The sequence below is a fragment of the Aptenodytes patagonicus genome, chromosome 12 (genome assembly GCF_965638725.1).
Source record: "Aptenodytes patagonicus chromosome 12, bAptPat1.pri.cur, whole genome shotgun sequence".
NCBI classification, from domain to species: domain Eukaryota; kingdom Metazoa; phylum Chordata; class Aves; order Sphenisciformes; family Spheniscidae; genus Aptenodytes; species Aptenodytes patagonicus.
The window spans coordinates 543596-570112 of NC_134960.1; the positions used below are offsets into that span (position 1 = coordinate 543596).

General features: G+C 53.2%; 1 protein-coding gene across 4 annotated transcripts in view; it reads left to right on the forward strand.

The window, feature by feature from the left end:
• PPP2R2B (protein phosphatase 2 regulatory subunit Bbeta) overlaps positions 1–26517 on the forward strand; it is a 117145-nt gene that overhangs the window by 40267 nt on the left and 50361 nt on the right. The window contains exon 1 of one of the 4 annotated variants that reach the window (XM_076349985.1): positions 3398–3566. The exons of the other annotated variants lie outside the window; for them this stretch is intronic. Coding sequence (XP_076206100.1) covers positions 3497–3566 — 70 coding nt within the window. The 5' untranslated portion in view covers positions 3398–3496. Of the gene's footprint in view, positions 1–3397; positions 3567–26517 lie in introns of those variants that run through there. 4 annotated transcript variants of the gene reach the window in all.

A 26517-nucleotide genomic window follows, 5' to 3' on the forward strand; every position in this document is an offset into this window, starting at 1 on the left:
ATAAAATCGGAGGTTTGATTCAGTTATTACTAACACGCTGCTTAGGTCCCACAGAAACCTGTGCACAGGGCTCTTAAACCTATTCTAATTGAAGCATAAATCAACGGAGTGGAAAGTGTCCTGGCTTTTCAAAAGATGTCAAAGTATATAACATGGTAGACACCTGGGGGTTTGGAAAACAGTGACAGCTACAAGCTGACCTTTGGCGAATTTAATCTGCAAATGGATTCCTGCTTAGGACAGCTAATGCTTTTAGTTATTGTAAAGGCTCGTTCCTGGATTTTAAAAAGCTGAGAATAAATGGATTTCATGATGCAGCTCCTATGCACGTTGCATAACAAACAGGTGGCTTGTGGATGTATTTAAATGATATGGTGTATTGAAAAACTTTGCAGGACTTATGAATACATAATTATAATTCTTGCACAATGGGGAGAATAATTTTTCTAGTTAATAAAGGAGAAAGGACTTGGCACTTGTAAAAATGGAAATACACTGAAGACAGAGTGAGCCTGCTGAAAAGAGAGGGAAGGAGGTTGCTGATTTGTGTTTATGTTTCTTAAATAATATTCAGAAGCATTGCAGGGGCTTGTTATTCAGCTGGGCATTGCCTTTCGACTTAGCTTGCCACCTGAGATCTTAAGGGAGGGTGTGATATGGTAACGTTTGCTTATTAAGTCTGTCTTTATTTTTCTTTTCTGGAGTTGGGATTGTTTAAGCTAGATTGATCCTGTGTCTTACATGGCGTACACAAGTGCACACCTGCAGGTAAACGCACATCGTAGGCAGAGGTAATCGGATTCCTGGGTGTAGTGTTTTGGTTTGGTTTTAACCTTTCTTTTCCTTCTCTCTTTTCCTGTGGGAGGTCCGTACCGTTCCCTTCCCTTTGGAGACAGGAGCCTACAAGCACAGAGGTGTCAGTTGACTTGCCCAGAGCCAACAGCAGTTCTGAGTCCTGCTGTGCCATGTTTGGGTCCAGTTCCCTGCACTGTAGCATGTACAAGGAGCTACCAGCAACACAAAAGTTATTTTTAAAGCATGATGTTACTGCTGTGACTCTTTCTGGCCTGCAAGAGAGCGTCGGTAAATACATCTCTGCACTTCGCCATGAAACCATGGCCAGGTCTTGTGCCTTGTCACAGTGAGTGAATTCAGACTAACCCGTGAATCTCGCCCACTGCAACTGAGAGCAGCGTCAGCCACAAATACAATGTGTTTGCTTAACTTAAACATGTGCCTGGTGATTATAGCAAGGAACTCACATTCCAGAATAATTCAGTGAAGGCTTTGGGCATGGAGACTTCAGGCTCATGTCTGTCTGATGAATGCTTCTGGCTTGTCACATCAGTAATCCCTGTATTAATGAATGGCCTGTGATGTGATGTGGTTGACTGACAAACCCTTGAAGTTATATATGCCTATGAGTAAGTGCCAGAGTTCTCCAAGGTGCAGTTTTACAATGCCTTATATCAACCTCCATGTGACAGCGTGTCAGAAAACGTCCTGGGAAGGCAGGCAGCTGAGAGCCTGGGAATTCACCTTTCCTCACAAGGTCATGACACAGGGCAGAAAGAGCTTTCCCTCTCTCTTGCCTCTCGCCTGAGAGGATCCACACACTTCTCCAAAAGGCGTGCAGCGGTGCGGCGGTGCTGTGGTGCTGCGGTGGCGTGGAGTGCCCTGTCCACAAGACGTGCATACTGGATGTACTGGAGTCCTTGAGCCTTCTTGCTCAGAGATGCTATCCCGTGCTTCCCCTGAAATAAGCAGCTCCCAAGGAGCCAGTGCTATCTCAGCAGAATAATAACATAGGCTGTAAAATCTTGCACCTTGCCAATGAGATTTTAATTATGATACTACAGTTAGGAGAGGAAATCGAGCTGCAGCACACCACTGTATTTACAATGTTATCCAGCATCTTTGTCCATTCCCTCTGCACCCCTCATTTCCCCTCTGGTCCCAGTAACAATAACGCTCCCTGCTGATGTGGCACTGGGCTGTCAAGACAGCTCCTGTTGAACTCCACAGTTCCCGCGGCTGACCCCAGCCCTGCGCCACGCGGGGCTTGGGGGGTCACGGGGCTCACTGTGCTGGCAGGTGGGCACGCAGCACAGCGGGGTCATGCGGCCTGTGCCCATGTGTGCCCGGCTCCCCTGCCGCACCCAGCCAGTGCCCAGCACCAATGATGATCCTGGACAGAGCGAGGGCTCTGCTGCTACCGAGGGTGCTGCCAAGGTGGGTATGGATGGCAGGGCAGGGGAGCGCCGTGGGGTGCAGGCCCAGGTCGGACCCCAGCCTGTGTCCGTGCACGTTTCCCTTCAGCAGCCATCTGGGCGGAGGAGGGCAGGGGGCAGAGGGGACACTGTGGGTCGGCAGTGGCACTGGCATGAGAGCATGGAGTTGTGCCCGTCCCACCCCCCACTGCTGCCCAGGGTGCACATCACTGCCTGGCTGGGGATGTCTTGTGTCCTGACACTGGAGTTGGGTTTTACCTCCGACTTCAGGTGCAAGAGCTAACAGAAGTGGAGTTGGGGGAACTTGACCCCCATGAGTTTCTTTGCTGTGTCTGCCAGTGGCTCAGTCAGTGCCAAGGCTTACTTCTTCCTGGACTGTATCAAGACACAAAACCCTACCAAAGAGTAATTGTTTCCCTTCGGCGTGCACCAGATGACACGTCCAGAATACAGCCTATCCTTTTAGAGATGTGCCCTGAAAAGGAGAGCCCTCCCTTCCCCCATAGCCCCTGTGCTCGTGCTCTTCCGCGGATGTCACTGATCCCCCTACCTGCGCCGACCTTCACAGCCATAAGCCATCAAGCATCCCTACCCCCTTCCACAGCTGAGACGGGGCAAGCCTGGGTGAGGCACCCACGGGCACATACCTCCTGCTGCCATCACTGCTGGCACGGCTACCCCCATGGCCTGTGCTGCATCCTCTGTCCCAGGACACCCGGCGTTTGCACGCTGTGGCTCTTTTTCTGCCAAAAAAGGGCCTGGTGTCAGACCCCGGCTGTGTTCTTGTGTTTGGGGTGGGCAGGTCAGGGAGCAGCGCTCCTTCAGGCAGGAGCTTCCCCGGGGGCAGGGGTGTCCCCCAGAGGCAGGGGCGTCCACGGGCAGGAGCATCCTCCGGGCAGGGGCGTCTCCCGGGAGCAGAAGCATCCCCAGGCAGGAGCATCTCCAAGCAGGAGCATCCCCCGGGCAGGAGCATCCCCGGGGCAGGGGCAGGGGCAGGGGAAGCGCGGCGCTCCGCCCGCCCGGGACGCGCCGTGCCCGACGGGGCGGGCGGAGCGCGGCGGCGGCGCCGTGCCGTGCCGTGCCGTGCCGTGCCGAGCCGAGCCGTGCCGAGCCGTATGGGAGGAGCCAGCGGGCTCCGCCGCCCCTGCGCCCCCCCACCGCCGCCGCATTTCGCGGCCGGCCGCCGCGGAGCAGGGCGCGGGGGGGGGGGATGATGGATCCGCGGCTGCGGCTGCTGACGCCCCGCGCCCGCCAGCCCGCCGTCAATGGAGGAGGACGTTGAGACCCGCAAGATCAGCAGCAGTTTCCTGCGAGACCACAGCTATGCCACGGAAGGTGAGCGAGTGCCGCAGGGGCGGCGGCGGCAGCCCCTGCCCGCCCGCAGCAGGTGGGGGCCGCCCCGCGCCAGCCCCCGGCCCCCGCCGGCCCCGGCATCCGCCCGCATCGCCCCGCATCTTCTCCCGCGGCTCCCCGCGCCCCCGGCCGCGCTGGCGGGGCCGCTGCCGGAGCCGGGGCCGGGCACCACTCCCCGCCGGCCGGGCCGGGCCGGGCCGGGCAGCCCCGCGGCGGCGGGTGCCGGGGGCGGCGCGGGGGTCCCGGCGGGTCCGTGCGGGCTGCGCCGTGCGGCTGACCCGCTCCGGTGACTCAGCAGCGCCGGACCCGCTGAATTCCCACCGCCCTTCCGCCGGGGCGGGCTCCCCCGAGCCGGGCTTGCGGGTGTCCGGCCCCCCGGACGCTGGAGCCGCTGCGTTCAGCCGGGCTGGTCCCTCGGCGGGCGCGGGGGCAGCCGCTCGGTACCCGGCTCGTCGCTGCCGCGGCCGCTGCCGAGCCGGAGAACCGGGAGCCGCCCGCAGCAGCGGCCCTGGGCGCGCAGCCCGACCCCCGCGGGGCGCCCGGAGCCCCGCACTTCCCGCCCGGGGAGCCGAAGCGGGTCGGGGCCGAGCCCCCCAGCCCCGCCCGGCCCCTCCGGGGAGCCCCAGCGCCCTCGCCCGTCGCTGGGCTCCTCCGACGCCTGGGGCGGCCGGCGGGAGCGGGGAGAGCCCAGGCCCGTCCGCCGCCCATTCCCCGCCGGAGCGGAGCCAGCGGGGCCGCTGCCGCTGCCCAGTCAGGGCCGAGCGCTGCTGGTGGCTGCTGGGCTCACTGGGAGCTGAGGGATGCGGGCGGCCGCGATTTCAAAATACGCTTCATTAGGTTATGACTGACTGCATTAGTGGCTTCCGCAGGTAGCCTGTGACTGTAGCTGTGTTCGTGAGGTTAGGAAATACGGCAAATACTAGTGCGATTCTTGTTACAGAAATGAAATAGTTGTCTCAGGGCTATTTTTCCTACAAGCCTCTGCAGGAAGAAATACATAGTCTGACTTGTGTGTTGCAGAGGCAAGGAGATGCCGAAACGGTTAGACATGCATAATGTCATAGCCCCGGCTAAGCTTATGGGTGCGTTTGAACATGATTTCCCGTAATGGCTCAGGGAGCGGAGGAGACAGTGTGGCCATGTTCAGTTCAGGCATCGGAAAGTGAGCTGCAGACTGCACATGACGCTGCAGCCTGCCACAAAGAGGCAGGCACCACCAGCAGAGGTGGTGAAGAAGGGACAGGGACAGAGCAGCGGCTGCCTCTGCTGTCCTTCCTGACAGCCGAAGAGCTGTTGACTTCACATCAGCTCCGTCACAACCTCCTTTTGCTCCCCTATCTCAGGAGGAAAATGCAGCTGCTGTAAAGCAAAACCGAATCCCCCCCATCCCTCCCGGTAGCACTGACCCCTTGAATGAAACTTCAAAAAACAGACTCCACACCAGAGAGTCTGAACAGGCTTATGAAGAGCTTAATTAGTAGCTGAAGAGGCTTTCCCTTACTGTTTCATTCTCCTAAGGCTCTAGAGGAAGCCAACATAGGACCAGAGTTTGGGAATTTTATGACTCCAGCACATAGCTAAAGGAGGGTTTATCTAGCGGGAAAATCTTCGGCTTAATATAGTAATGGAAAGCTTTGGATACCTGGTGAGCCACAGAAAATGATCATATGCAAGTTTGTGTTGCTTGTGTGTAGCTGAAATGTAAGTGCTCGGTGTTGACAACCCCCAGAGGCAGGGGAGGTGATGCCCCGGTGCATCCCTGGCTCTGCTGCTCCCTTCAGTGTGTCTCATGCCGTGGGGGCTGGGTGGCAGGTGGACATGCGGAGGCCACGCTGGCTTCTTCACAGCCAGTTTGCCAGCAGAGGGGTGGAGAGACGTTTCTGCTGGGAGGGATGGTGTGAGGTGCTTCCCGGAGGGTGGTGCAGCCAGGATGGGGCTGAGCTCCTGTACTTCCCAGCTGCCTGGCTCGCATTGCCTTGTGCTGTGGTCCATGGAAGGATGAGTTTGCCATTGCTGCATTATAAAGGCAGCTGCAGCAGCCAGCAAATAAAAAATGAGAAGGTAGCTGCCCTGTTGTGACCTGCTGAGAACTCAGTTTTCCTGGTCGGGAAGGATGGAGGGCTGAGATGAGCCTGCAGTGATTTCAGCCGGTGACACTGGGAGGTCTGGGGATTTTCTAGCCTGAGGTTTCAGTGATACGATCCAGTCTGTCTAGTAATCTGTGGTGAATTTCCCCAAGCTGTAAGCTGGCTTTTTCAGAAGAGCCTTGTGCGTCTTACTAGAAAACTACAGCAAACCTTTCCATAGAAATGAAATAGCCAGAAGTGTTTGTGCAGTAGGTAACTGACTAAGCCAGGGTGATCCTCCTTGCTGTGGTGGGGCTGGAGGAGGTACCTGAGAGTGTTTAATGGCTGCGTATCAGCTGGGAGTTTCTCTTCACCTAGTGCTGTTTAGGACTTCTGATTCTCCGTGCAGTTGTTCTGCTAGAGGAAAGCTGAATGTACTTTGAAATGGTAGATCTTGCTGGTGTGGAAAAAAATTAAGGAAGATAATTCAGGGTTTTTTTTTCTACATGTGAAAGCAGCATATGCCTAAAATGATGTGGTTGGTAACCTGTCTTCTGTTTAAAAACAAAAATCATTCCAAAGCCTGTTCAGAAGGTGAAGACTTGCTTTGGAAATGAAGGTGTCTCTGAGGGAACAAATGGGGTTATGTAATGTGGTTTAGTGAATTGTTGTTGTCACTTAAATAGGTCTGGTATTTTTATGCAAATGCAGGGTGAGGATGGTATTTCAAAAGCACACACTTGAGTGCCTGGTTCTTGTGTGGTGCTCAGAAGTACTGCTAATGAAGGAAATGCAGCCATTGTGCTAATTCGACTTTAGTTGCCAGGGAATATTAAGTTGCTGAGATGCAGTGCACATCCCCGGGGGTGGTGCCGCAGAGTTCACCCCAGCGCAAGGAGCCGGGTGAGCTGGTTCCAGGGCGATGCCAGCGAGGTTGTTCACTGGCTCAGACCTCACCGCACTGCCCCAGAATGGCAGGTCTCACGTGAAAAATGTTCAGAAAATATGCTTGGTTTGTTCTGCTGCATAAATCCATCTTTATTCGCAATTCTGCTGAGCGCCCAGTCAAAAGTAGGACAAATTGACTATTTGAATACAAACAAACTGTTTGAGTAGCATCTACTTTTAGACGTGCTTGCTAGAGATGTTGAAGGGCCCTTCATCCCCCCCAAAGTTGGCCCATTTCCAGCAGCTTGCCCCAAAACGCCCATCTCCTGAAGTCTTCAAGCTGTGGGTGTGACCTTTTTTGTGTAGCATTGCTGTCCACCTGGCAAGTCTCTGAGTCCTCTTGGTGGCTTATGGTTGGGTAAATACCTCCAAACAAAGGAGGAATGGCATATGAACGCCCCTTTCTACGCTTCCTGCCCTGACGAGTGACAGTCATGACTGAGCCCGCGTGCTCAGCGGGTTCAGGTGGGACAGAAGTGGTGGCCGTCATGGCTCAGCCCAGCGGGACAACACCTAACGAACGAGGGCGTTTCATGTCGGTAGACACCTGCTCCATTGCAGGGCAGGGTCTTCGAGAGAGGAGGGATACTGAGTGCCGTGTTAGCCCTGGGGAAGGTGGGTCCCTCCTGGGGGAGGTGGGTATGGTGACAGGGCTGGCTTGGCACCAGGGCCAGGCTGGCGCTGCCTGTCCACCGCCTGTGAGCTTGGCCGGGAGCACAGCCGCTGTGCACGTCCCCACTTGACGGGGATGAGATTCTCCTCTCCAGCTCTGTCCTTACCCCCTTCTAATGCTGCAGGATGTCCTGAGCTCCACGCAGAGAGCCTGCAGAGCTTGGCCCTGCAGTAGCCATGGTTGGGTGACCCTTTTGCACGGAGACATATCCCTTCCCACCGGTTTGGTACAATGGACAGGAAAATCTCACGGAGTGTGATGGGTGTCCTGTGCCCCAGGTGCCGCGGAGCTGCTCCGGGGAGGGCTGCTCCCGCCCTGCAGCAGGCACCAGGAGGAGTTTCTGGGGGGGGTGTGCGTTTTGGGGTGTGCACTTTGGCTGTAAATGTCATAGCGCAAATGCCCCCAGGCCCGGCGATGGCTGTAGGCGATACAGGCGTGGGTGCTTCCCTGCCACCCATGATTCCCAGCAAAGCACTTGGAGGAGGAGCGGTGGCCTCACTTGTGGCCACCTGGGGGAGGTGACCCATGGCCAGGTGGTTGTGCTGTTGGAGGAGGACCCTTGGGAGGACCCTTGTCCCACGGCCATGGCGTGGGCCCGCTGTGGGGCCAGCCGTGTCCCAGGGCCATCCTGGCCTCCCCCAGCGGGGTGTCCCCGTCTCCCTCCAGCTCTGCCAAGGGCGCGTCTCCCCCACGGGGTGCGGGGCTGACCCTGCTGGGGCTGTGTGGCCTCGGGGATGCGCCGGCTGCTGCTGGACGGGGAGGCCATGGTGCCCTGCAGCCACTCCCCGGCCAGTGCTCAGCTGCTCCCCATGTGTGCCTTTTCCTGGGGAGCTGGCTGATGCCCCAGCGAGTCTTTAATCTCCTCGAGGAGTGTTTCCCAAACTGAATAGATTTTGCTGTTGAGCATTCTATCATTAAGCCTTCATTTCCTTTTCCTAGTTTAATCTTGTTACTTCCAGCTGTAACCCCCTTGCCTCTCTCAGTCATTCCCATCCTGCCTTTATCCCTGCCCTGCTGTTGTGCTGCGGGAAGGAGCACTGATGCCGGTCCCCCTCCGCCCTGACACCGGGGACATAGCCGTGCGAGTCCCTCCGCCAGCACCTCGACAGGGCCTTTGGGTACCTGGGTGCCGTCAGATGCGTAAGCAGCCTCCGCGTATGGCAGAGGACAAGTACAGGCTCTTTTGTTCTGTTTTGGGGAGAGAGAAGCAATCCATGCGATTAAAACCTGACCTATTGGTCACCAATTTCCTCGGGTAGCTGGCTGTGTGTCCGCTGCCCAGGGGCTTTCCCATCCCTCCCTCCGCCTGCCCCGGGGGTTGGGGCTGGGCTGAGTGGCTGTGCAGCCCTTCCAGGTCTTCTGGGGGAGCACGTTCCTGCCTTGTCCTTACACGGGCAGAGTTTCAGAAAAAACCTGGGGCTGTACATAACCCACAGCTTAGGCTGTGCTGTTTTGGGTCCCTAAAAGCTTTTTCACTTTCCGGGTCAGTTTGCTAAGAGCTCTCTGTGGCAGTGACAGTGATTTTTTTAAAAATCTATGTGTAGTCCCCAGAAAAGCATGAAGTGAGGTGTTTTTCCCCAGCACTGGGTTCAGGGTGAGAGCTGTTGGGTATTTTTGTTGTTGCAAATGATGTGAGTTGCTGTTTGGGGATCATCTGTATTGGGATTTAATTAATCCAGAAACCTCCTTGAAGGTGTTGTTTTATCAGATAAGTACTTTGATTATGAAACACAGTCCCATCCTTTATGCTTTTTATTTATATACATGTACTATGCTTAGTCTTGCCTTCCTCTCCCCAAGCCTGTGCTCCAGCCGGGTCAGAAGGACCCTCGGGCACATCTCCTTCTGTCTAATCCAGGGATCACTGCGAGGAGAGCAGTGTAACTCAGCCATTTGTAGTGCACTGCGTCAAAGCCAACTTGGGGATACTTTAATCCAGGGATTAATGAGAGAATAGATGTGCCTGGGGACTCTGTAATCTAGGGATTACTGAGAGGACCAGGAGCAGGTAATGATGCGACTCCAATCCACTGCATATGGGCCATGAGAGCGCCTGGTCACTGCTGATGGCATCTGCGGGACTCGTACCCGTCTGCAGGGGACGGGGCTCAGCATCTCCCCCTCCCCATCTCCGTGCGAGGACAAGGTTGGGACCTGCTCCCACTCTGATGCTGGGGAAAGCTGTGTCACTCCCAGCAGGCACCAACAGCAGCATGGAGTGGCCTGGCCTTAGAACCCAGCGTTGTCCCAGTCCCTGTTGCTGTAGGGGTCCGTCTGCTCTGGGGACCAGCTGCATCAGGTCAAAACCCAACACCAGTCTTTCCGTCGAGCCCAGGGCCCTGGGACACGCTGTGGGTACTCGCAGGGTGAGCCTCGGGGTGCCAGCACAGGACAGCCCAATCCTCAGGTTTCCAAATGGGATTGTGGGACTTGGTGAAGTGGTGGTGGAGGCCCCCAGGGGTAACAGTGGCTTTCCCCATGCCCCTTCCATCCCGTCCCCTCTGTGCCTACCTCTGTTTTGTGCCTCCCCTTGGACGTGCTTGCTCCTCAGCCAGTTCCTGCGGTGATGCGTAGTCTCTGTAGACCGCTGGTGTCTCATCAGAGGGCTTGTTGGGTGCTTGGGGTGATCTTTCTGGGTCAGAGCAACCTTGTTGTGCTTGTGCTGCCAGCTGCGAGGAGACTGGCAGGTGATGCGAAGCATTTTGCGCTCCTGCTCTGTCCTGCAGCCATCAGTGTGGGGGGGGGGCTGCATGTCATGGCAGGGGTCTCCCTTAGGCCATGCAGGGCAGAAGCACAGGGAGCTCCGGTGGGGAAACTTCTGAAGGTCCGGTGGAGCAGCAATCACGTGAAGGGGAGCAGACTTGGGAAACTTTCCCACGGGATAGTCAACCCTTGTGATCTTTTAGCGTCTGCAAGAAGAGATGGACAAGGTCATGAAAGGTGTCAAGGTTTACTAAACACAGAGGGACCACCTCTGGCTCAGGAGGCCCCTGAGATGAACATTGTTAGAGTGGGAGAATATTAGTGGAAACACGTTATGTGGTTGCCCTGTTTGTGTGCATCTCCTGTTGTCTGCTGGAGACAGGATACTGGGCTGGATGTGCTTTTGATTTGACCCAGTATGGCCTTGCTCCTGGGCAAGGTTCTTGTGGTCGCTTGTGTGAACAAGAGTCTGCAGGGCTCTGCCAAACCCCTAACGCCTCCTCCCCAAAAGAGCGGGCAAGATCCTGTGTCAGTAGGTGGTAGGGCTTAATGGCAAATGCTGTGGCAGATCAGGTAATCATCAGCTACCCTAAACTCTGGGAGTTAGAGCAGAGGCGTACCCCTGCCAGGGGGCTTGGTGGTGGTCGGCTGTGGGAATAAAGGTTCGTGGAAGAGATCCTTTGAAAGTGTAAGTCCCAGGTGCTGGGGTTGCTGGAAATGCCACTGGTGTGGGCTGGTGACTCCCATAACTGCCGTGCGAGGTGTGTGCTGGCTCGCGCAGAGGTGAGACCTGCAGAGCCGTGCACACGTAGCAGAGCTGAGGCGTGTTGACATGGCAGGATGCTGATCAGGCAGGTTAAAAATAGCAGCTGCTTCCTCCCTGCTCCTCCCGATCTCGGCTGTGTGGCTGCGACCAGGAGCTGGAAGTGCTTACGCCGATGTGCTGAGCAGGCACAAAGCCCCAGCTGCAGTCAGGGCCAGTGCAGAGCTTGGGTACCGCAGGGAGGGTGCTGGGCAGTGCCGCGCAGGCGCCCGCTGCCACGGGGCTGGAGCAGCGATCCGGGGCACCCAGTGACAGCAGAGCTGCTGCACAGCAGATCTGTCTGGAGCTGGTGGGTAAATACCAAAACACCCACTGACTTCTCATCTTGGCATCTCTGCATAGTGCTGCTGTGACTCCCGGATACCCGGCAGCCCTGTGCAGTAGCACCTGAGCTCCTCGCGGCCCTCCCAAAAAAAGTCCCTGTGAGTTAGGGGACTGGCGGCTGCTGTGCCCTGGAGCTGGGGAGCTGGGACAGAGCAAACCAGGGACCGGCCTGGGCACGCTGCACCTGGCCCTAGCATTCCTGGCAAGGGTGAGGTGCAACCATGGCCATCCTGCCCCAGCGCCTGAGCACCGGAGCCTAGATGTGGAGACATTCCACAAGTTGTTCGTATGTTGTCAGAAACGCACGTCCCTGCCGCCCTCCCCAATAAAGGCGTAATTGAGCTGTTAGAGTCAATGTCTCCATTCAGAGCAGTTGTTCCAGCACTGGTTGTTATTTTTTTCCTGATGCATTCTGAGCCTGATTTCTTGAGGGGAAACATTTGAAGGGTCTTTGATTGAGCGGTTTTGTTCTCCCGTAGCAGCTGCAGTCACGGACGGAGCGGGGAATGGTACTGCTCCTCTGTCGTGGTTTAACCTCAGCCGGCAACTAAGCACCACGCAGCCGCTCGCTCACTCCCCCCCGGTGGGATGGGGGAGAGAATCGGAAGGGTAAAAGTGAGAAAAACTCGTGGGTTGAGATAAAAACAGTTTAATAGGTAAAGCAAAAGCCACACACGCAAGCAAAGCAGAACAAGGAATTCAATCGCTACTTCCCATCGGCAGGCAGGTGTTCAGCCATCTCCAGGAAAGCAGGGCTCCATCACGCGTAACGGTTACTTGGGAAGACAAACGCCATCACTCCGAACGTCCCCCCCCTTCCTTCTTCTTCCCCCAGCTTTATATACTGAGCATGACGTCACATGGTATGGAATATCCCTTTGGCCAGTTCTCGGTCAGCTGTCCTGGCTGTGCCCCCTCCCAGCTTCTTGTGCACCTCCAGCCTTCTCAGTCGGTAGAGCATGGGAAGCTGAAAAGTCCTTGACTAGTGTAAGCACTACCTAGCAACAACTAAAACATCGGTGTGTTATCAACATTGTTCTCACCCTAAATCCAAAACACAGCACTGTACCAGCTACTAGGAAGGAAATTAACTCTATCCCTGCTGAAACCAGGACATCCTCTTGCACTGTGCCGCTGGCCTTCGAATTGCTCTGGAAGCGCAGGCACAAATTAGTGGGACCTTGCTCAGTGTGGCAGTGAGTGAAAGGAGTCCTGGGTGCTGTTATCATCCTTGACATCCTTGTGTCGTTCCCCATCAGGTTTGCAGTTGCATCCAGCAGTTAACTGAGTTGGTATGATTCTTTGCTTTGCCCTCAACAATTGACCACAGCAGATGGCTCCTGACCTGAACGAGCTGCAGCCCCTCTGCCTGCTAGGCACAGCGTGGGTGAGCAGAATAAGGTGACAGGCGGGTGAAACAATCTACGGTACCACCCTTCATGATAGCTTTGCCTTTTTGTTGAGGCTTTTCTATAACCTGGGTGTTTTCCATGAGCAATGCAGACTTTACGCCTTCCCTGTGTCAAGTTCAAGCTTGTCTTAGGACAAGCTGGTGGGTCTTTGGTCCTCTGAATCCATCCAGTGGTGCGGTGTTGCCCAGGCAGGGCTGGCCCGTGTCAGACCCGGGTTTTTGTTGCGAGTGCTCGTGCTGGCTGGCGGAGGAGCGTGCTGCCTGTCCCTGCTCACACTGGAGGATGCCCCGGGAAGTTGCCCGTGCCTCATCTCGGGGATGGAGGCTCTGCTGAATTTGTGAGAGGAGCCGCTTGGTCCCTGCCCAGAGCCCAGCCAGGCACGTGTGAAGGAAACCCCAAAGTGGCCGCCCCTCCTCGGTGTCGCACCTGCTCCGGGTCAGCGTGAGACCTCCCGAGAAGTTCTGAGCCCGGGGAGTTTGGAGGTGGAGCAGCCCTCGAGCAGGAATACAGCTGCCTGCTGCGGAGCGGCCCACAATACTTCTGTTGCCTTTTAGTGTGCAGTGAACACAAGTGACAATTGCCAGGAGGAATCGACGGGGCTGTGACCCCCAGGCTGTTTCTGCGTGGGAGGCAATGCTTGGGAGTGGGAAGTGTAGCCCTCCTTGGCACAGCAGGTCCCAGGACCAGGCAGGTGGCTGTGCGATTTGTGTGGTTTTCCTGTTTTGTTTTGGTTTTCAGTCTTTAACTGCCTAAGCCTCCTGCAATCAAGCTCTCACCACAGCTTCAGCTCACTTTGTTTCGGGGTCAGTACTTTGAGGTGCGATGTGTGCCTTGGGAAGAAAGAAAAATGCCAAACAGGTTCAGAGCTTTTTATTGCAACCTCATGGGGGGCTGCAGGAATCACAGGAGTCTAGGCAGCAGGGCTGGGGGAGAGAGCTGAGTTGTTTCCAGGCGGCTGGTGTATCCAGAAAGATCCTGCCGCCGTTGCAATGCTGTTTGTCTGCATTGCACAGAATTGTTCTGCAGCCTTTTTGTTTCCTTTAAAAACTGTTTCCTTGCTTGCTCGTGTGCAGCGAGTCAGCTGTTCAACAGCGCGCGATGGACTGTCTCTCCTAATGCTGTGCTAAAGCAGATCCTGTGAATGGAAAGGTAATCGAAATAGAAACCAGAAACCCAAATAGACAACTAATCTCCCATTTCGATCTTCTCTGTCCTGCATTTCAGTTGATTTCCTAGTGCAGTCATAAAACACGACCATTATCTTAGCTTCCCGAGTATGCAACAAATTGCTATGATTTTCCTGCCCTTGGATCAGTCCGTATCCATATACTCTGAATAACAATAAAACGTTAATGGAGATAAAGACTGTTCTCTCCCTCATGTCTATTTTGTCATTGGAATAACAACTTTAAATGTTAAAAGTGCTGAGATTTATAGATGCCAAGCCTGCTCAGCAAAAATAAATTATGTTTCATAGTGCACATTACCATTTATTGCGGCTATATTATCGGAAGCCAGAGTGGGTGTTAACCCTGTGATAACATCCTCAAAGGGGATTTTAAATAATTTTGTAGTTTAATCTAAAAATTCTGTTGGCTGCCTGGTTTGATCTGCAACTCATTTTAGTGCAGGGGTATCAAAGTGGAAACTATCCAAAATGCTGATAACAAGCTCCCCAAGAAGTACAGCAGTGGGAGAAGCCCCAGATCCTGAAACAGCCACTGTTTTGGCTGCAGCTTCAGTGAGCCCAGCCCAGCCCCACACGTGGTTTCCCGAATATGCTCTTTTCCAAGGTTTTGTAGACTTTGGAAGACCACTGGTTTTTTTAAGCTTCATCTTGGTGTTTTCATTCTTGATATAAAAGTCCTCAGTGACATACACATTGATAGCAAGATAAATGTATTTCAGTTGTTATTTAATGCATGACCTGAGCCAGTGTGGCCCTGCAGTCAGTGCCTCTTTGGGTAAAGCCCTGCCCTCGCCCAGCCCTGGCACTCTCTCCTCCCTCGGGGATGGAGCGATGCCCCGTGCCCAGTGTGTCCCTTGCCATGCTCCGGGTGTCCCTTGGCCAGCCCCCAGCTGCCTTACCGCCTTGGTGCTGCCTGCCTTGCCAGCCTTGGCCGAGCCGAGGGCAGCATTCAGGTTCCTGCCCGGTGCTGCTGTGTCACCAGGCAGTCCCGAAATGAGCAGTGCAGCCTTGGTGGTGAGTCATTAGGCATTTCCTTGCGTTCCCTTTGTTAGCTCTGTGAGTAAAGGAGAAGCAATCTGACTCTGATGAAAAGCAACCTGTCTGACGAACACAGGCATTTGACCAAACATTGAGTAGTAGCTATTGACAATTCATTTCTGCCGCCAGTCTCGTAGCAGTTAGCAGCTGATGAGCAACATTAGCTGGGATGACAGATTGCTTCACTTGCAGGCTGAGTAAATTTTACCAAGTGAGAAGGGGAGTGAGGTCGGGGAGTGCAGCGGAGCCAGTCCTTCCACCTTGCGTTGTTTACAGTGCACACTGATGAATCTGTCTCACTGCAGAGCTGACTGATGGGTGCCAGATGCCGACCGGTGTTGGGGGGGGGAGGCTGTAGCTTGTTTAACACCTGGCTCCTACCCATTAAACTTGCTCAGATGCACGGTGCAGAACACTAAGTGCTTGTACTCCCGCATTCATGGTGCAGCTCCCGCAAAAACCTACTGCCAGGAAAAGTGCCCATCTCTAAGCGCAGCATTTCTGGGGCATGGCAGCCCTATGGAAAATGCCTCGAGAGCTACGGTGTGCTGGTGTGGGGCTGTTCAGCCAGCATGAAACTGCCTGCAAGAAAATGAGCTTTGCTTCCTTGGGGCCCCTGCTCCGTTGCTGCCTGATGTAGTGTCCTCAAAGTCGGGTGCGTGGCGTGACCCTCGAGGCAGGAGGGGAGCACCAGTCACAGCTCTCCCACCATACACTTGCCTCCAGATGGGGCATGTGTCTGCTGCTCCCAGTCTCATGGGAAACCTCTATAATGGCTGGGGGCACTACTCGGAGAGCCCAGCTCCCTCTTTACCTGGTTTTGTCACCATCCTCTTTTCTGGGTGCTTAGGAGTCTATTGAGAGGTCGCACTGCTGGTGTCCAGCTTTGGCTATTACTCTGGTTTAGAAGTTGGAATAAAACTGTGATAGAGCAGTGAACAACCCAGATGCCCCTTCAGCCCTTCAAGCATGTCCCCAGCTCCCTTGTGTGGGGCTCAGAGAATTTCTTTCTCTTTAGCCACTTCTTTTTAAGGGAAGTGCTTCATGATGTTCTGTCGTAAAATACTGTGGTGGGTCCTAGGTGCAGATAACTGGGCTGTACAGCTCCGATGAGCTCTCCGAATGTCAGGGTGAGAGCCCTGCACTGAGAAAATGAGGCACACTTGATGTTTCCTGAGCGAGTAAAATGGCTCTCGTGACCGTTGTTGGTCTTTGTTCCACTGAGACAACAGGGTTGTCCAGGGAAGGGGGAAGGTTGTCGTCCAACCAACCACCTGCAGCAGGAGATGATCTTAAGCAGAGTGTTTTAGTGGGGTGCATAATTCACATGAGATGTAACAAATGGGAGCTAAGCATTTCACACTTTTAATCTGAATTTTCTGAACACTTATAGGTAGATACATATAAGATGATTAATTCTTTTCCGAACGTATGTGTATTAACCAATTTCCACCCGTCTGGCAGGTAGAGGAAGCCTCCGTTATGAGCAGATTATTTCATGACTCCTGACTCAGGACCCTTGCACTTGCTGTTTCGGAGCAGGAGATGCGGTCTGCTGCTGGAGGTTAGATGTTGGCAGAGGTGGAAGCTGTTCCGACCTCTGCTGGCAAGCTGTCCGTGGACACGTGCGTCTGTGTGGGATCGGGGGAATGGAAGAGGGAGAATTAGAGAGGTGGTTTCTGAGAGCCGTCCCTCACAATCCCTAAATAAACTTGGCCTTGGTTGCAGTAGGCTGCCAGACCCTTAATTATAATAACAGCATGAGCAGTGTTGCTTTGTAACTGGTTCCCCACTGAAAATTTCTGGCTAGCAGGAGTGGTATGCCAGATGTCTGCTTGTGATTGCCTCTGGTTGTGAAGATCATTTCGGGGGTATCACTCTCAGCTGGAGGATACAAATAATGCAGGTATCCAGGGGTGGGTTGGTTTGTTTGCCTGGTTTCTTGGCAGAAGCCAGAGTCCCATTGCATAGGCCCATCAAAATCTTTGCAAGCGTCTCTGCAGCAATTACCTTCTGCAAAAAGTTGTTGTGTTAGAAGACACTGGAGTGAACAGGGATCTGCACATGTCCAAACAGTGACGTACTGCTGAATTTTGGCTAAGTTCTGGAGAAGGTGTCCCTCCACCCCAGCCTTAGTTGTGATCTCTGGGCTTTGGGTTCGTGCAGCCACCAGACCAGCATGATTTCAGTCTACTGAGACATGGCCACGTGCGGAGCATTGCTGGAGTCGTGCAGCGATGGGGTCCTGACCGCCCCTGGCAATGCCTGTGAGTCCCAGGAGTTTTGCTAGGCTGGAAAACACACTGAACGATGCTCTGAGCCTGTGGTTTTTGCATCTGCTGTGCATTTTGTGTCGGAGTAGAAAGCAGCCTGGGGGCTGGGCGGTGGGAGAGAGTTGGAGGCACAGTTGCTGTGAGGAGTCTCTGGACTGTTGCTAGCAAGTGTGTTAGGCTGTGTGTAAGCGAGAAAGCCAGAGAGAAGCCACCTCTCAGCCAGCCTGGCCCAGCGCCAGGCAGGCTGTCATGCTGCTGGCACCCTGAAGGTATCTGCTGGTTTGTCACATCCAGCAAAGTGCAGCTGGAAGCCCCTCTCCCCCGGTATCAGCTAGGACTGAGTTTCCCTGCAGCCAGAGCATTTTGGTTATGGATCCTGTTTCATACTGTTGTTTGACACCTTGATGTAATATTTTCATTATGAGTCCTGCAAAATATAGCAGCTTGGTGTTACTGATGAAGCGCCTCCAGCTAATAACAGGTTATTAAGCTTTTTTCAGCAATGGAAGTAATGAAGAAGCATCCTTTATTAGTCATCGGGCATAAAAATAAAGTCAAAGGTGAATACTTGTGGCACTAACTGGTTTAGTTCACCCAAGATTGTGTTCACAATGCCACGCAGAGATCACCTCGTAGCCAGGGCTGTCCCCGGTGTCAGTGGAGCCAGATCCATTTCTCCCCGCAGGTCTCAAGATGATCGGAGTTCAGTGTTCACCATCGGTGCGGTGCCCGTCGGGTGGCAGTACTCCCTGCTGGGAGACTGGTACGGGGATCCAGCCCGAGTCAGGCACTCGGGAATCCGCATCTGGCTGTAAAGTTGATGAGAGAATAGCGGCTCCTGGTTCTCATCCAGCACTCCTTCACTAGTAGGTCTCAAAGCACTTCATAAACGAGATGAGGCTTCTTGCTCATACTTTACAGATGTATTTACTGATTCTTACCCATTAGTGCACTTCCAGGCTGGGCACTGATCTTGACGATGCTGCTTTGAAGCTAGAGCTGAAGTCTGCAGTGTTACCTTGTCTGTATGGGGCTCTTAGGAGGAGACAGTGAAGTCTTGTTATGTTTGGACATTTGATCTAACATAAGAACTTTGTAATTAGGATGTTTATGAGTTAATCACGTGTGACACTTTGTTTGCTCCCTGCTGCAAGCCTGAGATGTGTGAGAGGATGTGGGGAAGTGGATCATCCTTTTTTTGGCTTTGTGTCACCCTAATGCATTATCTCCATCTGGTTGTCTCCTCCCCCCTCGTGTCCCTCGGCTGGAAGTAAGTGTGTACCAGTGGCTATTAATAGCTGAATCCTGCAACAGTCTGCTCTTGCAGATGGGTTTCTCAGCTTCTGAAGCCTAAAACTCATTATAAATAAAGCAATACGCTGTGTGGTCCTTAATACAATTAGGCTTGCTATAAGTTAGATTCTTGGGGCCAAATGCCGCCCTCAGTTTCTGTGTGAAGGTTGCCCATTAGTGTCCTGGCCCGCAGATCCCGACCAGCACATCCCCTCGTCACTCATGTAGCTGACAATACGGATGCGGCCACAGTGCTTCGTCACCGGCACTGTCTGTCTGTTAAATACAGATGAGAGATCCTGGTCCCAACGCCTCTGGCTGTGCAATCCTGATGTCCCATGTGGTTTACAGCTCTGGGACAGGAGAACTGTTGCTCTACAGCTTGCCTGTGTTGCTCGAGGATGCTGGCTGTTGAGGGCTTTGACTTGTTGCCTTTCCTACCATCTCCTTGAACAGCTAAAACCAGTCAAAGTGCAAGTTGCCCTCTTTGTACGAGGGTTTTCTATGCGGCAGGTAGAAGCCATCTCTCCCTTTCTGATGGAGGTATTTTACCTGCGCGAGGAGGCAGAATGGCAGAGGAATATTCACAAGCATTTCTGGGCCCCCCTTACTCAAGGGACAAGCAGCTGCGAATCCAACAGCCCGCACAGCTAAAGGCGGTTGGTTGTGTCTTCACTTGCCACCTTGCGTACCCATGTGCTTGACCGTACACACACGTGCTTGTCATTACCACTAGTAAACCTTCTCCTGCTTGCTGGGCTTGGCACTTAATAGGAGCAAAAAGGGAGAGAAAAGACAAACCACCTTGACCTGGGAGCAGTTGGGAGGGCGCATGGGGTGGATGTGCTGTGTTAAGTGTACTTAGGACAGGTTAGGTGAAGCAGGTAGAACTGCCGTGGCAGGAGACTGTCTCGCGGTTGGGTGCGCAGCCGCAGGCAGCGCTGGGCGGCCTCGCGAGGGGCACGCGGAGGGCACGGCGGGACAGCAGCGCCGTGTCCATGCCAAACGCCAGTGGCTGGTCATGTGACGAATTCAAAGCTGTGGACTTCTGCATTGATCTTTGCTCTGCTTGGAGTCTTGGGAACTCTAGTTGATTTTATTCCCCAAATTGCATTTTGCCTCGTCTTTCCATAACTGTGTCAATCTGCTGCTAAAGTTACAAACCCGTGACATTATTCTATAGATCATTCACAGATCCGTCGCTTGAATTTCACACCTCCCTGAGCTGCTCAGGAGCCTGGAGAACATCCTCGCCCCGCACGCACAAAGGCACCTCCATCACTGTTTCTTCTCAGGGGGCTCTGGCCCACCCAAGGCAGCGGTGAACATCTCAACTGACCTGATGGCAGGATTAGGCCACTTGCCTCCGTAGCACCGTCAAGTGGAGCAATGATGAGACTCTGTCCTCAGTGTCTATGGCTAGGACCTGTCCTCACATCAACTGCCAGGCAGAACCCCAACCGTCCTCCTCCTTTGTTAGTTTGCAAAACAGAAGAAACGGTGTTTCCCTGCCTAGCGTATAACAAGTTCAAGGTTCCAGTACAACAGTCCTGAGTTGCAAAAGCAGGAGAGGTGGGGCTCTCATGAACGTGTTCCTTAAAGTTATTCTATGAAAACATGGAAAAATCTATGAAACCTATGGAAATCCTTCCTGAAGGGGGGTTGGAAACTTTGCAAAGTAGCTGATAATGCATATTTCAACAGGATTTCACCTACTGGCCCTGTGAGCTTCACAGAGTTTCTGTGGTGTAATATTAATTGCAAACAGAAATAGCTAAAAACACAAATGTGATCTGGGCAGAAGAAATAAAGTCAATTTGTGGTTTGGACAGCTGTCCCTCGGGGTTTGATGTGTCTAATCCCAGACTGAGAACTGAGAATTTTGCTAAAATTTCTGCTCTGTCTTCTCAAATGGCAACCTGTATATTTTACTACTTTCCCAACCAAAACAGCAATTTATCTTCTGCCATGTGTTAGAATAAAATCTTCTGTAGATATGGGAACAATATAAACCAAAATGAGTTTTGTTTTGAAATGAATCGCAGAGGGCTGGCTGAGCCCATCGCCTGCGTTTGATTCGGTAAAACCTCCCAGCACGGAGCTCGTGTGAAGCCTCCGTGTTTGTGTGGATCCTCGGGGTCTCAGGGGCACCGGCAGCCTGGACAAGGCCGTGGTTTGGGCACTCGGAGCTCAAGCATAGCGGGCTCTGTCCCACCGCTGGCCCTCACCTCTTGTCCACCAGCGCAAGCCCCTGCCTTTGCCGTTGTGGCCATGCCTGCTGGTGTGAGAGCTGGCACCTGCGGTGACCCCGTGGTGCCGGCTGTGCGGACGGCATGGCGAGGACCAGGGGAGCCCGGCAGCAGGGCCTGAACCGTGGGGGCACGTGGGGTGCTGGCTCTGTGTCCCTCAGCCCCTGCCTGATGGCCGTGGGGAGAGGCGGCAGATGGGAGCGGGGATTACACGGGTTACAGAGGAGGCGGGAGGTGTGATCGCGCCTCGCCGGCAGAGCTCACCACGCACCCAAATTGTGGGGTATCGGTGTCATGTGTGTGCTGGCCGGCATGGTAGGGCGGCGGCAGCTGGGCCAGGCTCCAGCCCCGCGGGAGCGTGGCGGTGCTGGCTGTGCCTTTCCTCCGGCCGAGAGCCCGTCCGTCCTGCGGGGAGGCAGATGCCGGCCCCTGTGGCTGGAGCGGTGTTTAAAGCAAGATCTCCAGGCTTGCTGAGATCAGGCTGCGTCCTCCCAGTTTACGTATCTGACTTTCTCTGAGGGGCCAAGTCCTGTCTCTGGCAGAAAGGTGGGGGCAGTTTCTGTTGCTGGGGGCTTCTGCACCAAACCTTACTCTTGCCCTTTTTCTTCATTCAAACCTGCCCTTTCCCAGCTCTCCAGCTCCTCGCATGGTGGGCGCATCCAGTGATGGACCTGCCGATGACGGAGCAGCAGGAGAGCAGTGTGGGGTGCGACAGAGACCTCCTGCAGAGGCAGGAGGAGGGACTCTGCACAGAGCTGTATTTAGAGAGAAACTGCCAGAAATTGCTCCAAATTGTGCTCACGTCTGGTGTGCTTCCCCTTGCCAGGGACCCACGCAGCCCTGGGAACCAGTGAGGCTTTGGAGTTTTATTCTTAAAGGCTTTGTTTCTTTAATTAAGAGAGAGCTCTGCTTTCTCTTAAGAGAGAAACCTGCTGTTAAAACTGCGAGGTTGTTTTTATATTAATTTTACCTCTCCTTGCACTTTTTTGGGGGAGGTGTCTCCTTAGGGATGCTCGTGTCCCTGTGCACAGGAGGCATCCATCCCCATTGGGCCAGCGGTCCTGCCCCATCTCTGCACTTGCTGGAGGGGGGCAAAGCATCCTGCCCAAAGTCTATGGTGTGTTTACGTACCGTGGCTTGGCCACAGGGAGCGCTTACTGCAGTGAATATGGCCAGTGCCAGTGTTCCTCTCTGAACAGGGGCACCGCAGCTGCCTGCTCAGCTTCGTGCCTTTTACGTTTGCAAGGTAATAATGCAGCTAGGCGGAAGAATATGTAGCTGTTCACTTTGCTGGCTAGAAATGATCGTCACGACTCCAGACAGGAGATGTGCCCTGGTTTGAAGTACCACTGTACAGCTGAATTCCTGACTTTTGTGGCATTTTGTTCTCTATCTTTTGAGAGCTACTGCCTCACCAAACCTCTTTCTTTCCTTGCAATCTGTTTCTGACAATGTGCGAAGTTATTGACAAGGTGATGAAATCTGGTGGACTAGGATTTGCCAGAAAAAGAAGGCTTTTTTCCTCTTCATATGCAGTCTCAGGCCTTCAAATGAAACCATCCCCCCTGTAAAACCTGTGCACTGATGCGCAGTGTACCGGGTTCAGAGTGGTGGCTGCAGGCAGTGAATGCTGGGCTGGTGGTCTTGTGGCCTGTGCGTCCAGCGGTACCTTCTCAGTGCGCGTGCAGGCCTCGGAAGAGATGCGGGTGATAATTAGCACAAGAAAAATACACTGTGGTATTGTCCTTGCAAGTTCTCCTCCATCGGGTGCTGGATACTGCTCACCAAACCCTGTCCCTTCTGCCTGGTTAGGATAAACCTGCAGCAATTTTATCACCTGGAAAGAGGACTAATTTTCAGTGCTGTTTTACAAAGTCAGTCTCAAGATGCATCTGTTTTATATCAGCCTGGTGTCCAGAAGCTTTGTGTCGTGGTAGGTGGTACGGGCAGGAGTCATGGCAGCGTTCAGGGATGGTAACGCAGATACACCTGTGGGAGTTAGCACTAACGTGGACTCTGCAAATGCTTTGCCATCCACTGATGGACTTGACTTCTTCAGTGAGGTTAGCGTGAGAGAATACCAATATGGTCAGATGCATTAAATGGGAAGACAATCCCAATGGATGATGATACTAGCTCATCCAGATGAAGCTTTTGGGAATAGTTTGTTTGGAAAAATCCTGTCTTGGCAGGGTGCTTGGAAAGACTTCAGTTCTACAAAGTTAATGTTTGGTTTTAGGTGGCATTTGTTCTTGGCTGTTCTCTTGCCTGCAGTTGTCCTTGCAGAGACGCCTTTCTGCCAGCCAGGGCTGAAATGCCCGGTCGCTCTATGGGCACCTGGGGCTGTGGGTCCCCCAGCCCCGGACAGCCCAGCCCGGTGAGGAGCTGCAGAGGCAGCTCCTTCTCCAGGCCCTTTCAATAGAAACAGGGGCTGCATTTTCCTGGTGCGGTTTAAATAGTCTCTCTGCATAACAGTACATTAAAATAGAAGCTTGTTTTAACCATTGCACTCAGTTACCTCCAGTGTGAGAATGCTAATAGACAGCTTGGCTAGATTGTCAGATTTAGCTTTTGTTACGCTCTTGGCAGTGCTATTTGGAGGCTGGAAGGCTATTTTAGGTATATTTAATTACAGTTTTTTCTTGCTTAGCAAATAGCTGCTGGTACGATTAGTAACCTGTAGTGAAAAATGTTAAAGCAGATGGGAAATATTCAAGGCATTCTTTTGTTCCATCCCCCTCCAAAAGATGGGGAAAGCAGTATTTATATTTATCAGCAAGCATAGTTTTCTGGCTAGCAGGGTTTGCAAGCAGTTTACTGTGTGCATTTCTTTTACTTTCCAAAAGCCACTGATTTTTGCAGCGTTGCAATTAGAAAACAAGAAGCCTGTAAAATTATGTTATTCCTGTATTTTAAAATGGAGTTTCAGTCTCCTGCTGTCTTTTTATTGGTTTCCCCCCTTTCCAGCCCTGGTGAATGTTGCCTGAGTCAGCATGTTGTAATTGGCCTGTGGAGATCCAGGTCTTGCTGGTATCACTTAAAACCCAAACAGCTTTGCTACAATTTCTCCATTCTTGGGCTTCCCATGTAATAGAAAACGCGCACACTCGTGAGAGGCTCCTACTGCAGCTGTATTGACTGGGAGCACTTGGCTAATCACTTCCTGTAATTAAATTCTTCACTAGGAATAAAGTTAATCTTCTCAGAGCATGTAAAACCTGACCCGCAGCCTGAGCAGGCAGAAACGCTGTTGTTTATAGGCACCTTTATCCAAGTATAGAGGGTCTGTTCCCAAACCAGAAGCAATTAGTATAATTAGATATTCCTCGTCCTGAGCCAAGGATATATAATAATGAACTGTAACTGATATGGCAGCTTTCTGCTAAAGCTTTCGTAGATTTTCAAGGTTGCCTGTTCACTTTGACCTCTGGTAAGACACAGCTCTGCTCAAGCCCCGTCCATCGGATGGGGTCATCAGCTCTGCCTGTCAGGGTGCTTGGGACTGATGCGGGGGTTTTGTTGTTTTTTAATTTTTTTTAGATTAACATTTTCTCAGCCCTGTGGTGCTCAATCAGTGTGGTAGAGAGAAATCGAGGAGACTTTCCCCAACTTTTTTTCTCTGTGTTTGCATAAACACATTAATAAACTAATTGACCAAATCCTTGCTGGCTGGCGGAAGCATTAAGCTTGCTATGGGTAGCTGACTTGAACCATATGGTTTGGTCCCAAGGCTTCTTTGGGTTTTTAGAAGAGGTTCAAAAAGTGCCTATTTGCATCATCTTGAAACATTGACATTCCAAGCACAAATAATTTTGCATAATTTATTACTCTCACTGTAGCTTTGCTCATACTCGTAAGTTCAACTTCAAAGTACTGCATCCTGACTCGTAATTATTTATGTGCAGCAAAACAAAACAACACTAAGTGCCATCCAAGCATTGCTGTGTTTCATTTGACGGAGAAACTCAAAGTTCTTTCGTAGTCATAAAATTTCTTGTTCATTTGCTAAGAGCCAAAGTCAGAATAAAAATAACCTTTCCAGCAGCCACTAACATTTGTCTCATGGCTAAAAGGGTCAGCTCTTGCCTTGCTTTATATTTGGGAGACTGCCTGTCGCTCTGGGATCTTCGTTGCTCCTGCAGCTCATTAGCAAAGACAAAGCTGCTGCTGGGCGTGTTGGGTAGTGGGCAGCGGTGACGGGCTCCCACTGCACGGGACGAGCCGTGCTGGCAGCGGAATTGGGAGTGGTCCCATTGAGCAAGCGGTGGGGTAGTAGAGAGATTGCCCTGTTATCTTTGCAGCAAATATTATTATATCCAAAATCAGAAATGTAGGTGAAACATGCAAAAATGCCCCAGTAAGCAGAGTGCTAAGGATGCCCTGAAAGTGGGACTTCACCAAACCTGCTTTACTTGTGAAATCTGGTTTGCCAGTTGTTAGGTTCCCCTCATCATGATCTTGGGTTTCCTGCTGATCGATTCTGCCCTAGCTAATGTACTAATGTACTCATGGAGAGCAATGGGGACTTGGTTTCATGATCTGCATCCCTCCCATCATTGTGTGGATGCTAATGAAGGGTACCAGAGAGACGTCAACCATTACGATAGACAGGGTCTGAATAAATCAGTGTGCATGGATCATTGAGCACCTTTGTTGTAAAACAAATGGCCTGTGGTCAGTTAATCATATGAAGAAACATCTCCCAGACCTCATGGCATTATTCATAAGTCCTAAATCCTCTTGCAGTTTCATAAACAGAACATCTGTTAAAATATGGAGAAATTACAGTCTGGAATGGTTGTTGGAAATGTGGCTGCCACAGATGGTGGGGGAAAAGGAGCGAGATTTTTTTTTTTTTCAAAAGGCTCGTCTCTCCACCATTTGAACTGTCCTTTTTGCTTTAGCTTACAGGTCTCCTTATGCTGAGTCTCCCTTTCTCGCCGTGCCTGCACAGCCCCGCTCGGGTGCCGCAGGAGCCCCCGGGCCCCGCAGAGCCCACGCTGCTGGGGCAGGGACCCCGTGGGGTCCGCGCTTGCTCGGGCACCCCTGCGATGGGCAGCGCGTGCCCTGGGCTGCTTATCCAGGGTGCCATTGTATGCGGCCGATGGCTGTGTGACCATCGGTGCGATGTCGCTCCCCCAGCATCACAGCTGATGGAGCAGGCTGCCTGCGGGCTCCCTGCCACCGCAACGTGAACGAGGGCTGGCAGCGGCCCAGGGCCCCGCGCGGTCTGGTACGTCTTGGCATTGCCCCTTCCATGTAAATGTGGCGGTCTTGGTACAGATGAACCGTCTTTGTTTCCTGCCCTCGTTTCTCCCCCACTGGAAAGGGGAATATGTCTGCTGGAAGGTTGCCTGCTCTGACGGTAACTCCCAAAAGACTGTCCGCCCTCTGCTTAAGTGCTGTCCCCACTGCTCCTGAGGTGAACACTGGGTGAGCAGGAGCGGCCGCTGCTGGTGGGACAGTGGGAGCCGCTCTCCCCCAGCACGGGCGGCTGCAGAGACCCCGCTCCCCAGGGCTGGGGCTGCTGGCAGGTTCCCTGACCGGCCATAAGCCTCGTGCAAACCCCTTCCCTCCTCCTGCCCTTTCCGGACTAGAGGTGGGAGCCCCAGTTTGTGCCTGGGATGCTCTCGCCCATGGCGAGCCGTGGAGCGCCAGTGGCAGCGCGGTGCCAGCACCCGGGTGCTCTCCTGTGGCTGGGTGCGGGTGGGCTGGGGTGAGCGGGGCGAGGTGGGACCCTGGCAGGAGAACTGGCAGCCCTGCTAGAAAGGTGGGGCAAATCAGGCAGTGGAGGAGTGAATTTGCATGTGGAAGCAGCATAAAAGGAATCAGAGAGGGTGAAAGCCAATTAGCAGATCAAAGGCAGAGAAACCAAGCCCCAAAGAAAGGGTTTGGTAAAGCAGAGGAGTCTGGAGAGGATTAAAAATAGGTGTTAATAAACC